Source organism: Caloenas nicobarica, chromosome 9 (genome assembly GCF_036013445.1).
Source record: "Caloenas nicobarica isolate bCalNic1 chromosome 9, bCalNic1.hap1, whole genome shotgun sequence".
Lineage (NCBI taxonomy): Eukaryota > Metazoa > Chordata > Aves > Columbiformes > Columbidae > Caloenas > Caloenas nicobarica.
The window spans coordinates 3870069-3885217 of NC_088253.1; the positions used below are offsets into that span (position 1 = coordinate 3870069).

At 44.8% G+C, this 15149-nt stretch overlaps 1 protein-coding gene across 4 annotated transcripts in view; it reads right to left on the reverse strand.

Moving 5' to 3' along the window:
* Positions 1-15149, reverse strand: part of ZNF423 (zinc finger protein 423) — a 226169-nt gene that overhangs the window by 74255 nt on the left and 136765 nt on the right. For all 4 annotated transcript variants that reach the window (XM_065641162.1, XM_065641163.1, XM_065641161.1 and 1 more), the window contains one exon: positions 9914-9998. In XM_065641162.1, the coding sequence (XP_065497234.1) occupies positions 9914-9998 (85 nt within the window). The remainder of the gene's footprint in view (positions 1-9913; positions 9999-15149) is intronic.

Below are 15149 nucleotides of genomic sequence, written 5' to 3' on the forward strand. Positions count from 1 at the left end.
GCCAACAGTTTCTTCCTCATGTCCGAACCTAAATCTTTAATTTAAAACCATCACCCCTCGTCCTATCGCAACAGGCCCTGCTCAAAAGTCTGTCCCCATCTTTCTCATCGGTCTGGAAAGGCCGCACTAAGGTCTCCCCAGAGCTTCTCTTCTCCAGCTGAACCCCCCAGCTCTCTCAGCCGTTCCTCCCAGCAGAGCTGCTCCAGCCTCGGACCATCTTGGTGGCCCCTCTGGCCCCTCTCCAACAGGTCCATTTTTTGGATTCTTCTCCATCAATTCCGTGGGCGCAAAAGAAGGAAACATCAGACCCGAGCACAGAGCACAGAGCAGGGGAGAGGCGGGAGGGAGCACGGGGGTGAACAAGGCGATGGTGGAAAACACCACGACCAGGGAGGTGGTTTGGCCTCCTACGGAGCTCTGTCTTCTGAAGAACATGGTATTCATGCACATGGTTTCTCTGGACTTTTTCAGTTGTGGCAGGACAATTTTTTTTCATTTATAAAATCATGATTTTCCAGTTCTTTCGAGTTTGACATTGTCTTCTTCCTCAAGTTTACCGTCCAATCATACAGTGGTTATTGGCTTTCGCAAGAATGGGAAGCTTGTTATTTGTTAATTAAAGAAATTTAATTTTTTTAAACAGCATACAATGAATCTGCCAGGTCAAAATATTCAATTAAAAACCTTCTGATTCTTACAAAGGCCCAAAGCTGTCAGAAATTACTAATAAATCGGATGAAAAGGAGTTTGTGACAAAAATTTGCTGTACAAGCAAGCACGCACATCTGGTGCAAAGGATAGAGACCATCCATGCAAGGGCTTTATCTGTGCCAGGACCCTTGAAACACTGAAAAAAGGTAAAAAGCATGTGAATAATTTTCATGGGCTTCCTTTGCAGAAGGAACTTGTAAGGAACCCCAGGGTAGAAAAGTTTTCCTCCACAAATGAATAAAAAAAAAAAGGTGCCAGTACCCCAAACAGGCAGAGCGCACAGAGGGGGCTGTGTTTGATTCCACTTGCTTGCCAGCTGTGACCAAACAGAAATAATATTTTTAAAGGCCATGTCAGTGTGTAACCTCTTGTTCTAGGAGACCAGATTAAATCTTCCCCAAGGTTAAGGACGCCGTTTGGTTTGAACTATAATTAAAGGCAACGGGCCAAATGTCTCTCTTTGAAGTCAACCAAGTAACAGGAGGAACAAATCTGGACCTTTGACATGTAGACAAACCATTTTTCTCTGATAACTATAGAGTTAGGGTTCAGCATATGTATGCCAGTACCCTTACTGATTCAAAACCAGAGGGCTGCTCCATAATAAAAAGAAGACAAATAAACATTTTAGGTCCAATGCTCAGAAGTGCTGAATATTGAACTAGATACCCAGAAAAAGTGAAATCCAGAATTCTTATTAGTAGAAAAGGAATTCAATTATAGTTTACTATTATTATATACTTTCTTTTCCCATTTTCCTACGACTGGAAATAGTCTGGAACCTTGTCTAGGTTTCCCCAAAGAGGTATACTAGTATTTTAGTTAATTCCTAACTAACCCAGTATGGGTTTTCCCAGTTTCGCAAAGATTCATTGCTGTGTTCCTTGTCCACTTCTCACATTTCAGCTATCTCTCACCAAAAAAACCCCACAAAGCTTTCTGTCGCTCCAGAAAGATGGTACGGGTACCTGATGGTTCCAAACCAGTAAATTCGTTTGGCCAATTAAGAAGAAATGGGGGTAACATCTACTTTCTGCAGACAAAACCACAAGCTCCCATAAAGAAATCACCAAGACTGTACGACAGAACTGATACAGACATTAGTCCCACAAGTCCCATGAGGAGAACAACTTCCCAAAAACATTCTTTATGTGGAGTCTCAAGACTACACCTAGAAATGATAGAGGGTTTGCTCCCTCTTCCACCCCCAGGAAATATTCTGGGGTTTTTTTCTTTCTCAAAAGTAGGACCCAGGGAGAACCAAACCCCACGTGATGGGGACTTGCCTTCTTTTCCACATTCAAGACTGGCAAAGAGCGGCCAAGAAATTTGTGAACTTAAGAGATACACAGCATAAATATATCTGAGAAAAAGGCAGAAAGCACCTCTGCAGACTCTTAAATACAAACATACAACAGTTTTCAAGGTTAATGGCATTAATAAAATGAAGAACAAGTCACACATTCAGAGATGTCACTGCTATAGGGGGCAAAGTTTACTGGAAAAGAGCATTTTTTTGCCACACTGATGCTGAAAGGCTGGGAATAGATTGAGGTGCTCGCTAATGATAACTTTGAAGAAACATCACACTTAAAACTCAGACTGATTGCAGAAAAGGTGTTTTATCAACTGCTCCCTTTATGAATAAATATGAAACTACCAGGGAAATGTTTAAACAGATGTAATCACAACTGCATATGAAAATTGAGTTTAGAAGCTGCAAGGAATCTTAACACAGTTAAGAAAGAATGAAAGCAATGTAAAACTCTGATCATCGCCGATTATGCATGTATCATGCAAAACAGGAATGTTGTCATAGCAGCTATAAAAATGTCACTGAACTACTATTACCAAGTTGTAAATGAAATGAAAAATGCAAAAGGAATATGTGAATGAATATATTAAGGGAAATGTTATTTCTTTCCTGGTAGATAAACAAGCAAAGCACATTCTCATGAAGCCGAGTAATTCGTCTGACCATATATGCATAGATAACAATTGCAGGAGGCCGCATCTGCACAGTACGACTAGATAAAATTATTAAGATTTTGGGTAATGAATCTTCCAGCCTTAGAAAGGAAGGGGCAGTAAAAATGTAATGTTATGAAACCAGTTTCAAAGTAAGAAATCAATTAAGTAATAGATGATATTAAGGCCAACATTGTTTATACCAGACACTGCAGCGGCGAGACCGGGGCTCTCGTGTGCGTGTGGAAACATCATGTATGTTGTTTGTCTCTTAGGATAAGTACACGCAGCCTTTTTCCCCTAAAATTAGTCTTTCGCAATAGCCAGCCACTGCAAAATGGAAGTCTAGCACATACTGTTAATTAAAGCAAGTCCACATAGAATTGGATATTGAAGCAAGCACTGGGTAAATACATGAAGGTTGTACCTTCATTTCTGCATTAAAAGAGCAATTACTTGGAATATGCTTTACAAACGTCAAAGTTAAAAAAATATTTTTGAGTTCCTAATGTGTCCATAATTAATTCACACATTCAGCTGTTGAGTCCAGAAATATGTTCCTGTTGATAATTTGCATCTAATGCTTCAGAAACAATCTGGCACATTTTTCCTCGCCTTAATGCCTGAAAGCTATTACCAAGATAGCGCTTTACAATGTCATCATCATTGCTACCACGTATACGCTTTAACTAACACCAGCGCTTAGGTCTGAAGAGTTTCCCTCAGGAATTAAACAGTTTTGTCTCAGGACACAATGTCATGACAGCATCTAAACGGGAGGGAATGTATTTAGCAAATAGCACCCTTAAACTTTAAATCAATTAGAATTCAAGTACTGTGTTAAACAAAATACATAGGAAAATAGGAATTTTACAAGAATTAAAGCTGCCCTTCTTCTAGTATTGACTACATTTATTTCATATAAAATAAAACATGGTTTATTATGAGAGATTCTGAGACACGGTGGCCGCCCTCAGCGCCCAAATCAATGAGAACGGGGAACAAAGCGCTTCACAAGATCAGGCCTGAGCATCAGAAATGCTTCACATCCTCCTCAGAGATGCCCAGGGCTAGTATTTCCACATCTATAAAAGTCGGTTCTGCAAAAATTACCCTTACCTACATCTTTTTCACATACACGTGCGCTGAGAATCTACTGAGACAGGCTGGAGTTCAATACCATCCAAAATGAGTCCTAATTTTTATTTATATCATATATAACGTAGCGATTTTGTTAAGATCTGAATTTACGAAAACTATGAGTTCCTAAATCAAAAGATAAAAGCTGTTTGCTTCAATTTTTAAACAGAAGAGGAAAACGTAACCGGGACCAAACATATTGGTTTACGTTTGATTTTTAATACTCTCTCAACCCCTTCACCGCTGCGCTGGTTTCATCTCAGTGACTGAGCTTGGTACCAACTCCTAATTCTTCCAAACATAAAATCAGCATTCTAAATTGCTGGGGTTTAAGAAAATTATTTCTGTAGTTATTATTGCAGTTTGACCTCCTACGAGCAACAAACTTATTTTGTTGGTTTTAAATATTATATTATTTTTAAACATTAACAAAATAATCAGCCTCTATGGGGTCATTTTTTGTTTGGAATACTTGTACGCAGCTGAAAGAAACGTAACTGAGGATGGATGTTATCCCTCCTGTTTGTGCTTCACTCCGGCAGAGTGTTTCCAGAACCTGAAACGTGATCCCCAAGGGCAGGAAAGGTAATTCAGATATTGGAGTCTGACGCTCCGCACAGCGTACGATACGCCACAGCCCAGGGCGGTACTTGGGAAAGTCCCCATTCCGCCAAACACGGTGTTGAACGGGAGGTGTTGATCCGGACAGCAGTCCAAGAACAGCCCAACAGCTGCAGTGTGACCTCTGGCAGTGTCCCCTCCAGCCCTCCCGCCTGTCCCCCGCGGCTCCCAAAGCACAACCAGGGCCCCGCGCTTCACGTCGCGTCCCCTCCCGCCCTCGCCGCATCCGTACGCGAGTTTTGGCGGGGAGCGCTGGCGGTTGCGGCTGTAAGGACAGGAGCGGCACTGTGCTGACGGGAGCCGGCGGCAGGACAGTCCTGCAGCCAGCCCAGTGCCAGAGCACGGCCGGGAATCTCTGTCCTCCCTCTTCCAGCACTAACTGCACCCCAGTTGAGTTTCCCGCGCACATTTGCCAGGAGACTTTCTTGGAGAAAGAAGGCTGAGGAAAGTTGTTCATCTTCTTTGAACGTTAAATAGAAAAGATCCCCCACCCGACAGAGACGGAGAGCAGGACTGCCATGTCCACTTCTCTTACCCAAAGAGCAGGGAGCCCCAGCTCGGCTCCAAACACGCGTTCCCTTGGTACTGGGCAACCTGAGCCGCTTGGAGAGCAACAAGCCTGTGGCATTTTGCACACCCTCAAAAATAGTAATTAGGGCACCCGGCCTGGCTGTGGGAGCAAGGCATCTGTAAACACCCAACAGGAAAACCCTGGGCCAAATCCCGATGTTCCCTGCACGGGGCTCCGAGCGGGACCCCCTTGGCGGTGCGGGACGGGGCCTGGACCCAGGGCAGCCGCCGCTCACGTGCCAGGGGGACTCGGTGGTGGCCACGGGGACTCGGTGGTGGCCACGGAGACTCGGTGGTGGCCACGGGGACTCGGCGGTGGCCACGGGGACTCAGTGGTGGCCATGGAGACTCGGCGGTGGCCACGGGGACTCAGTGGTGGCCATGGAGACTCGGCGGTGGCCACGGGGACTCGGCGGTGGCCATGGAGACTCGGCGGTGGCCACGGGGACTCAGTGGTGGCCACGGGGACTCAGCTGTGGCCATGGAGAATGGGCGGTGGCCACGGGGACTCGGTGGTGGCCATGCAGACTCAGCGGTGGCCACGGGGACTCAGTGGTGGCCATGGAGACTCGGCGGTGGCCACGGGGACTCAGCGGTGGCCACGGGGACTCGGTGGTGGCCATGGAGACTCGGCGGTGGCCACGGGGACTCAGCGGTGGCCACGGGGACTCGGTGGTGGCCATGGAGAATGGGCGGTGGCCACGGGGACTCGGTGGTGGCCATGGAGACTCGGCGGTGGCAACGGGGACTCAGTCGTGGCCATGGAGACTCGGCGGTGGCCACGGGGACTCAGCGGTGGCCACGGGGACTCGGCGGTGGCCACGGAGACTCGGCGGTGGCCACGGGGACTCGGCGGTGGCCATGGGGACTCAGCGGTGGCCACGGGGACTCGGCGGTGGCCACGGGGACTCAGCGGTGGCCATGGAGACTCGGCGGTGGCCACGGGGACTCGGCAGTGGCCATGGAGACTCGGCGGTGGCCACGGGGACTCAGCGGTGGCCATGGGGACTCAGCGGTGGCCACGGGGACTCGGCGGTGGCCACGGGGACTCGGCAGGGGCCATGGAGACTTGGCGGTGGCCACAGGGACTCGGTGGTGGCCATGGGGACTCAGCGGTGGCCATGGGGACTCGGTGGTGGCCATGCGGACTCAGTGGTGGCCACGGGGACCCAGCGATGGCCCTGTGACAGGGACTGAAGCTCCACAGCTTCCCCAGCCAGCAGGGAGAAGCTGCACTGACAGATTTCTGTGTGTCTGGCTGCTGCTCCGTGCCCTCGTGGAGCCCCCGGCTGTGTACAACCATCTTCCCCGGCCTCTCACACAGACACGGGCACATCAGAGGCCGTGGGAGGTGGGAGATAAGGGGGAGATAAGGGGGAGAGGCTTTAAGCATTGCCAGGTCAGCGCAACAGGAGGTGAGCAAGTACAGAGGCAGCAAGAACTACTGAAAGTTTTTGATTTACTCCCAGGTGGACTCCCCGGTGCCTGTAAATGTTTCAAAGGGGGATCCCCTTCCCGTGGGCACAGAAACGTTTCAAAGGAGCCCCAATCAGCGCAATGTTTCAAAGACCTCTGCTCTCTAAAAATTCCACCTTGAGGTCCCCCCCCAGGCTGGAAACATTTCTAAACAGATCCCTCCTTGGGTCATCACAGCTGAGGACATCTGTTCTGTCCTTACAGCCCTCCACCCAGCCCCAGTGTCGAGCGAAACAAAACACCCACCATTTCGCTCCTCTGGGGACACATGCAGCCCGCGCCGTCCCCGGGGACCCACGCGGGACCCGTGTGCCTCCGTGTTTGTGCGCAGGATGTGAAGGGCTGGAGTGCAGAAGGGCAATTTTTCAAAGCGGTGTGTGGGAGTAGCACTGGAAATTCCCCGCACACGGTGCTGAAAAATATAAACCCCCTACCTCCATGAATTATGACCAGGGCCTCTGACTCCGGAGCCGAGAGGTTGAAGAGGGAGGCACAGCCAAGTTCAGTGGATGAGCTTTTTCAGACTGTGATGTAAGACATAACCGAATTCTTTAATGATATTACAGACACTAATACTTAATGTCGTTGCCACAGATGTTGACAGTCACTTGAGTAGAATAAAACCAAGCAAGTGCTTAGGATATCTCGACTATTGATTTTGTGTTTCTCAAAGCATGAGAAGAAAGTGCTGCGGAGAGGTCTTGGATTATCAAAGCCAAGGGGTTTTTTACCTAAAAATTACATGTCAAGGCTAATTTCATTGTCTTGGCTCACTTCAAATTCAAAAGAGAGATAAGAATCTCTCCCTGGAAATGCTTATCCTACTCAAACTCTTATCTTAGATTGGTATCAATCACTCGTTTTCCCCAGACGGCACCTCAATGACTATATTAAACCAGACACCTTAATTTTAGACAGATACAAGTTCGCGGAGATGAGTCCAGCCCTAAGCTCCGAGGACACACAGTCTGAGGACAAGCTCTCCACACCCCCCAAAACACCCGCGTGTTCACCCCGGGATCGCAGCGCACCCCAGCACAAACAAATCCTCATCTCTAGATCTTAAATTGACAACGACGACACTAATAACCCCTGTGACACACAGCTGGGCTTCAGAAACAGCTACATTAGCTTCTTTCTCTCACTGTCCATCTGGCTAGACTTGGTCTAACAGAGAAGGGAAACTCCTGCACCGCTTATTTCACAAGCGATAAACCTGAGCGGGAAGGAGACACGTGTCCATCTCTCCTTTGGCCTGAGCAAGGGCTCAAGGCTCTCGGGCTCCGAACAAAGGGCACGGCAGCAAGCCCGAGAGGAAACCCACCGCCCTCCTTGCTAGTACTCACTATGCAAATTAACACAAAAAATCTGCACAGCATTTATTTCTGGAGAAACGGTGATATCTAGTCTTTCCGTTCCCCTTCAGCATTCCCCGGTAAAGAGCAAACACCGACAGCAGACTCGCTGACAACACACTCAAGTGTCCCGGAGAAGAGGTGGCCCCGGCACCTTGGGAAGTGTCTGAGATGCCCGGAGTGGGAGGAAGCTTCGCTCCTATTAAATGTTTCCATACTTCACTCTTTCCTAAACTGCACCATACAAAAGTGACGACTTGAGCATAATGCACGTTCTCAGTCCATATCTTAGGAAAGAGACACAAAGACATGACCCCACAATGGAATAGTCATATATTTTCTTACCTTGTCCTGGCATTTACAATGTCCTAGGTGTACAGAACTGAATCCATACACACCTTTGTATTTATATAGGCTCCCTCCGAACATGTATAACTTACGTACGGCTTCAAGGAAACAAGAGGTACCGTTTTCACAAACGGCAGCATCACACTTTTCTCAGCCTCCTACATCTTCTACAATACCACTGGTTTTTTTCCAATAGCACTAATAGTGAACCTTGTAATGTCATATATCTCACTGTGTATTTTTCCAGACAGCAGTATTTTGCGGATATACATAAATAAACACACATCGGTTACTGGAAAATGAAGACATTATATCCTTCCAAAAGGAAAAATAATTCCCATCTTGAACCAAGCAGAACTTTAACTCAGCGCTTTGTGATCTTTGTATTTAAAAATCATTTATTAGGTACCGGATCACAAATAAAATTGAAACAAATGCTAAGCTTGCCTAAGGACTTCTTTCTTTCAGGCTTCTTAAAAAACCCCAAAAAACAACAAAAAAACAAAAAAACCCACAAACTAGGGGGGAGCTGTATGAAATCACTATGGTCCAATTAACAAGGATCTCACTCTTCAAGCTTGCAAACAAGAGATTACATTAACACCTGCTACAAAAGCAAACATTTTTAGATATCTTCATCTTAACCCGCTTGACATTGACTTCAAACTCCTGCCTGGCGCTAGGATGAAAATTACCGTGACTGACATGTGTATTTTTCATTTGGGGGTGGGGGTGTGAAGACTGTGTCAGTCCGTATTTCTCCCTCTCTGGTATTTATGCATAATTCACTTCCAAGCAAATAGGAGTTGCATACATCCTTTGACAGGAGAACAGGCTCCTAAATGTAAAATTGTTGAAGGAAAACCACTACGCTTACGGGAGATAAATGCTGCATGTGAACACCCAAGACACACAGAGTGTGGTGTAGGATCTGAAGGATCTCACCCAACATACGCCTACAGGGGCATGTGTAAGTAACTCCTTTGTGGTCTGTGCATCAAAATAAACTGACCTCTTGGGCCAACACATGTATTTATAGCATCTGTACGGACAGGAAAAACATTTCCTTGCGTTCATCAGAAAAGCAATTGTAGAGCTGCAGCACAAACACAACCCATCAGATTCCAACAACACTTCACTACAAGCTCTTGCGACAGGACTGTAGTAAAAGGCAACAAGCACTGATTTTTAAAACACTTGTACGTCTGAAAAGTTGAACTTTCTGAAGCCCAGAATTGTTGGAAAAAGAAGAAAAAAACCCACTGAAATAACTCTGTAAGTGTTTTGTTTTGACAATGTTCCTCAGGAATTCACCACAGTTAGCAGGGAAAATGCTAGCAGTTAAATCTATTCAATGTCATGACATACAAAATTGAAACATAATTGCTCCTAAGTGGTTGACAACTGGCAAGTACTTTTTACATGGATAGAGAGAAATTTATGCTATCAAATGGAAGATACTGTCAAAAGTTTGATTTTAATATAAATGAAAATGCAACATGAGGACTCAAAAGGATAAGGAAAAAAGCTCAGCAGTAACACTTTTATAACCACATATTTAAAAAGCTTTGAAGTGAAGAATCATTACATCAAAATCATTTTCCTTGAAAGATAAAAAAAAATAAATTGCAGCATGAATATTAACAAGTTATTAGAATAGTGAATTTCAAAGAGTAGCAAAAAACAAGCAGCCGATGAGTGGCCTAGTTTAAAGAATGTCTTACCAATCATATGGTTAGCGACATGGATTTGTATCTCTCTCTCATTCTCAAAGGTCATCTGGCACTTGATGCATTGATAGGTCTTTTTCTGTTTAATAACCAAAAAGAGATTAGAGAAAACTGCACTGTAGCATAAGGCAAGTGTGATCATGAATACAGCATGTTACGTGTTTCAACTTTCCTCCTCCGAGGCCTTTTCTGCTCACACATCCCCGACAAGACACCGCGTTGGGCCGGGCTTTTCTGGGACCAGAAATACAACCTCGAATGAGCAGCCTGCATTAGGAGAATTTTTAATTTCAACTTTAAAAATTTCAAATGATGCTACTTGAAAATCTGAGTACTAGAGCCACTATCAGATTCCTTGTGTTGTTTAACCCACTGCAGTAAACATTCCAGCAGAGTGAAATAAAAGACATTGAATGGTAACTCTGTTTTCAGAGAAAGATCAGCTTTCTCAGAAAATTCCGTCTTTAGTTAAACTCAAAATACAGCAGGCAAAACACCTATAGTTACTTGAGGAAGTGAAGGACAAAACAAAAAAAATATATTTTGTAACAGTGTCTCATCAGAAATCCTGGAAAAACTGCATTAGCATAAAGAAAAGTTTCCTAGCACAATCTGCTGCATATTTTCTCCATCTCAAAGTCGTATTAGGGAGGCTTAGCTGCACAAGTCAGGAGATAGTGTGAAGAGGCAATTACACGAACCATTTAGTCAAAGAGGGAAAATGGGGTTTGCATTCGGATTGACGGTGGTGCATGTACAGGAAAAAATCCAAGAAATCATTTGTAGAAATTAAAATGCATGTTGACAAGTTAGACATCCAACTTAGGAAAAACATTAAGCACTAATACAAAGCTTTTGTACTCTTGAAAAAAACTCTTATTTCCCAAAGCAGGACTAGAGTGCTTTTGTCTAACATGCACGCTCATTTACTGCTTGGGAATACGCTGTCTAAATAGACATCTTTTGACGTGCTGTTTAGAAAAACGGGGCGTTCTGTGCTTATTTTTTCCTAGAGAATAACTCCTACTGCAACGCGTGCCACCAAGCATGAGCGTGTGGTTTAAATGCTTACGATGGCAGCAGGACGCAGGGGAATCTCCATGCCCGGTCACAGCTCAGGTAGCCAAGGAAAGGACGAGAATCTTGAGCCATTAGCACTAAAAAACCCAATTCCGTAAACAACAGCCTCTCAACTTTTTTGAAGCAAAATGTTTTGCAGGTATTATTTACGCAGTTTTAGATGCGCGTTATTTTTTTCTTATAGCCTCTCCCCCAGGCCTAGGTGTAGAATCCCATTTTTAGGACAGCAGTAATAAGTCAGAAGTTTGGAGTTAACCAGAGGAGTTGCTGTCAGCCCCTCTGCGCATGGGATCCAATTTCCTCGCGCACCTGCTGAGGGAAGAACAAATTAGGTGCTGCCAGGAGCTTCTTAACTACTTCGCATGTCATCAATGGCAACAAGTTAGCCTGCTGGAGGTTAATGAACGTGCTGTAATACCATCTAACAAATGCGCCGGTCTATGGATGTGCTGCGTATGCCATGAATTCTGCATGCAGTTTGTGTTTGCACATAGGCAGGGCTTGCCGGGCTAAAATAGCAGTGGGCGATTAACAAAATAGGGAGACGGTTACACGCCATTGGCTCAAAGTGGACGCGGGCAGTCATAGAAAAGGAAATATTTGGATTGTCTGGTTATCTCTGGGCAGCTCGGCAAAGTGTTATCCCGGAATCCATTCGGGAATGGGGGCTGTTCTGGAAAAGCAGCTGGATCTCTGCCGCGCTCTTTCCTGGGATCAATTCCGGCAGACGCACACACACACACACACACGCACGGGTGTACACATGCTGAGGGCTCCTGACGTTAAAAACAAAACAAACCACAGAAAACTTCGGAAGAGAAAAACAGCATTAGGCGGTGAAGGATTCATGTGGTCACGTTCAAAACTTGAAACCTTCCTCTGCTTTAAAACCTCAAAGCTCAGTTCTGTGCCTTGTTCAACACTTAGCTCTTTTATGAGGGTTCCCTCAGTAACTAATATTAAAGACGGACAAAGGATTTTTCTTTTTTTAGTTGATTTGGGTGATCTGAAAGCTCCGTACTAACAGATCTGGAGACAGGATGCCTTTGTTCATCCACAGACCCACTGCAAACTCCTCGTCACCACTTCACAAACTTCCACGACACCCCGTTTGGCACGACCACTCCTCAGAGGAGCCGGCAGGTTGCAGCGCTACTCCCTGTAGTATCCTCAGCCTCAGCTGAGACACGTCCGTGCAAAAGAGCAACTTAACTGAGGTGATGGCTCTTGCGATGGGTACCCCACTTGATACGGAGGTTAATAAGCTGCCTTGAAATAGCTGTAGCTAGATGAGCACTCAGATGTATATGCAAGAGATGGAAGAGTTCACTTCTGACTCATTGATAATTGTCTTTAAAAGAATGTCACAAAACCAGACTTGCCTTCGCAGTAAATGGGAGCACTACTTAGAATGCAACGTTGAGTTATTTGTGGTACCAAATATGATCTTCTGCTACTGTTTTGGTGGGTATCGTGGCTTCACAAACGTTATTAATTGGTCAGTTATGTCTTTTTAAAGTTTCGTCTTGACGTGTGGTGACAACAGAGGTGTCCTGACTCCAAGGAGTGAGGAGGGTGTAGGTGACGGTGTCGAGGTGACATCGGAGAGCGGACGTCCAGGCCTTCGGCTGACAGCTCGGTCCCCATTAAGTCAAGATATTTAATTCTAATCTGGGCACAAAGTAGTAGCATTAACAACAGAGGGTTCTGGTTTCGTTTCTGAAGTGACTGTTGTTCCCAGGGGTTTTCCAGACTGTCCTCCTTTAAATCTGGAAATGGTTTCCTGCTCTACAAAGAAAATATTCCTCCATTCAAGTGGATTTACAAGGGAAGAGAAGGGGCGCGGGGGAGAACAAAGAGAAGGAATTGAGGCCAAGAGAGTGTGCAGGAGAAAAGGAACTGAGAAAAGGAGCACGACGGGGCTCGTTCTTCCCCCTCTCTGTGCCACCTCCTTCGCTTCTTCAGCCCAAATAACCTGGGTGGGCTAAATACAGCAAGACCATTCAAGATGGAAATTCGACTGAAGTCTAAGCATTTGCCATTGTCAATGTTAAACAAGCGTTGTTCATGATAACTACAGTACAAAATAAGGATAAATGTGTTGCAAGAGAAAGAGCAGCCTGAAATGTGACTGCTTCCAGTATTAGAAGAGGAGATGAGAAATCGCAATATCAAACAAATCGTCGTGCATCTCAAGACACCCACATTCCTCTAGAAGACATGCTAAAAGGAACTAATAAAGTGTATTCAAAACTGAAGCTCCTACACGCAGAAATACATTCAGAAAAACGAAAGCATCGCCTCTGATGCGATCATAATAGAATGAAAAAAGCACTTGAGCTGTACGTGTGCCAGATACCAGAATGGCACCTCCACTTGTGATGCTGATCTAAAAAAAGCCCTTTTAGTCCTATCCAAATAGAATAGCTCACATAGAACTAAATACAAGAATCCAACAAAAGTTGATGTTAGAGTAACCTTTCAGTAAAAAAGCATATTTTATCTATTCCTCTTAGTGATGTTCCATACAGAAGACCATTGACTTCACTTAAAATCTCCCAATACGAATCCTTTGATGCAGATGTCTTCGTGTACCGGAGGCAAAAACTTTGTCCATCTGGAAATCCACATTTTCTGGCCATCATGACTGGGTCCTGTTTAGATGTCCTAGGAACACAGGCGATGAATTCATAGATATTTCTTCCTGGGTGTTTGCCATACTAAAATGTACATGAGGAAGACAGAACACAGCAGCATTTTCAAGGGTTTTCAAGGGCTTTCTCTTTCATTCTTATGGATATTTAAAAACCAAACAAGCAAACAACACTAAAACTGCCGAAGAAACTGGAGTGCTTTTTCATCCTCACCTGTCTCCAACTGATTTTCCAAACAAAACCTCCAAAAATTCAATAGCAAAAAACCCCAAACAGAATATAACAAAATATTCATGCTCCCCTTGTGGTGCTATATCCATGTGCATACATACACAACCATAAGAACACACAGTAAAAATGAATTTTGTTTTTCTCCTGCTGTATCTTTTTTTCCTCCCAAAGATTTTCACTTCTTATTAATCAAGAGCTAATATCTATTTTCCTCCTTCCTTCCACTTTTGCGTTAAATCTTCATTTTTTCCTGAAATTTCTCTCAGCTTCCACACTCTCTTCTTCATTTCAAGAAGTATTACTGCTGATGGAGTGATTTCCAACATTCACAGAAGTTATGTATTTTGTATGTCGTTGTCCCCTTTTCCGTTTGCTTGGATTTCATTCTGCTTATTCTTATTTACTCTGAAGTATATGCCCACTAGTTGAGATCTAATCTCCCTTTATTTTCTTTCTGACTGTACCTAGTCCTAGTCCTTCAACTACTTTTCTGTTTAAGAAAGAAAAGTCAATAAGCTGTTTAAAAAAGAAACGTAGAAGTGCTTAAGAGCTGGAGAGAAGCAGCTCTTGTCTGGACACGTGCAGATGACTCTACAGCATCGTGCACGCCAGATTGCTCCAGCAAAATGTTCTTTTCCCTGCGCACAGAATGCTAACGAGATGACAAGAGAGATCGCGTTCAACTTGCTGAGCTTTGCCACAAAGGCAATGAAGTTAAGTAATCTCTGTTCTAGAAATAGATGGATTTGTCGCCATTGAAAGATGGTGTAAGTCTTTGAAAAGCCCTGTGCCAGGCAGATGCGAAGGGCACTCATTGCCTTGAGAAATCTGTGTGAAACACCAATAGTTTTCACGTGAACTGGTATCAGAATTCAGGTCTTGTCCATATAATGAAGGGTAAGAGAATGAATTATTCCTAATTACAATATATCTGTTCCTAGGATGCGTGCCATAAAGGTCTCCGATCTGCATCTGTGCAGGCCATAGACACCTGTTGAAGGTACCATTTGCCATCATCACAAATGCTGGTTTTTCGTTATCTTCGGTAAAGGAGCTAAGACCTGCCCTCATGGGACTAAATTCAAAGCAGTTATCTCATTGAAGAACTTAAAACTCTTCCCCGAGAGAACAAGTATGGAAGCTCTCGCTGAAAAGAAGGAGTTAAAGTAAGAAATCAGAGGAGACAGTGGCAGCGTATTCTGCTCTGACGGTGGATAGGAAAGAAAAGATAAAACTTTGGGCTATAGGCACGGCCATATGAAGTA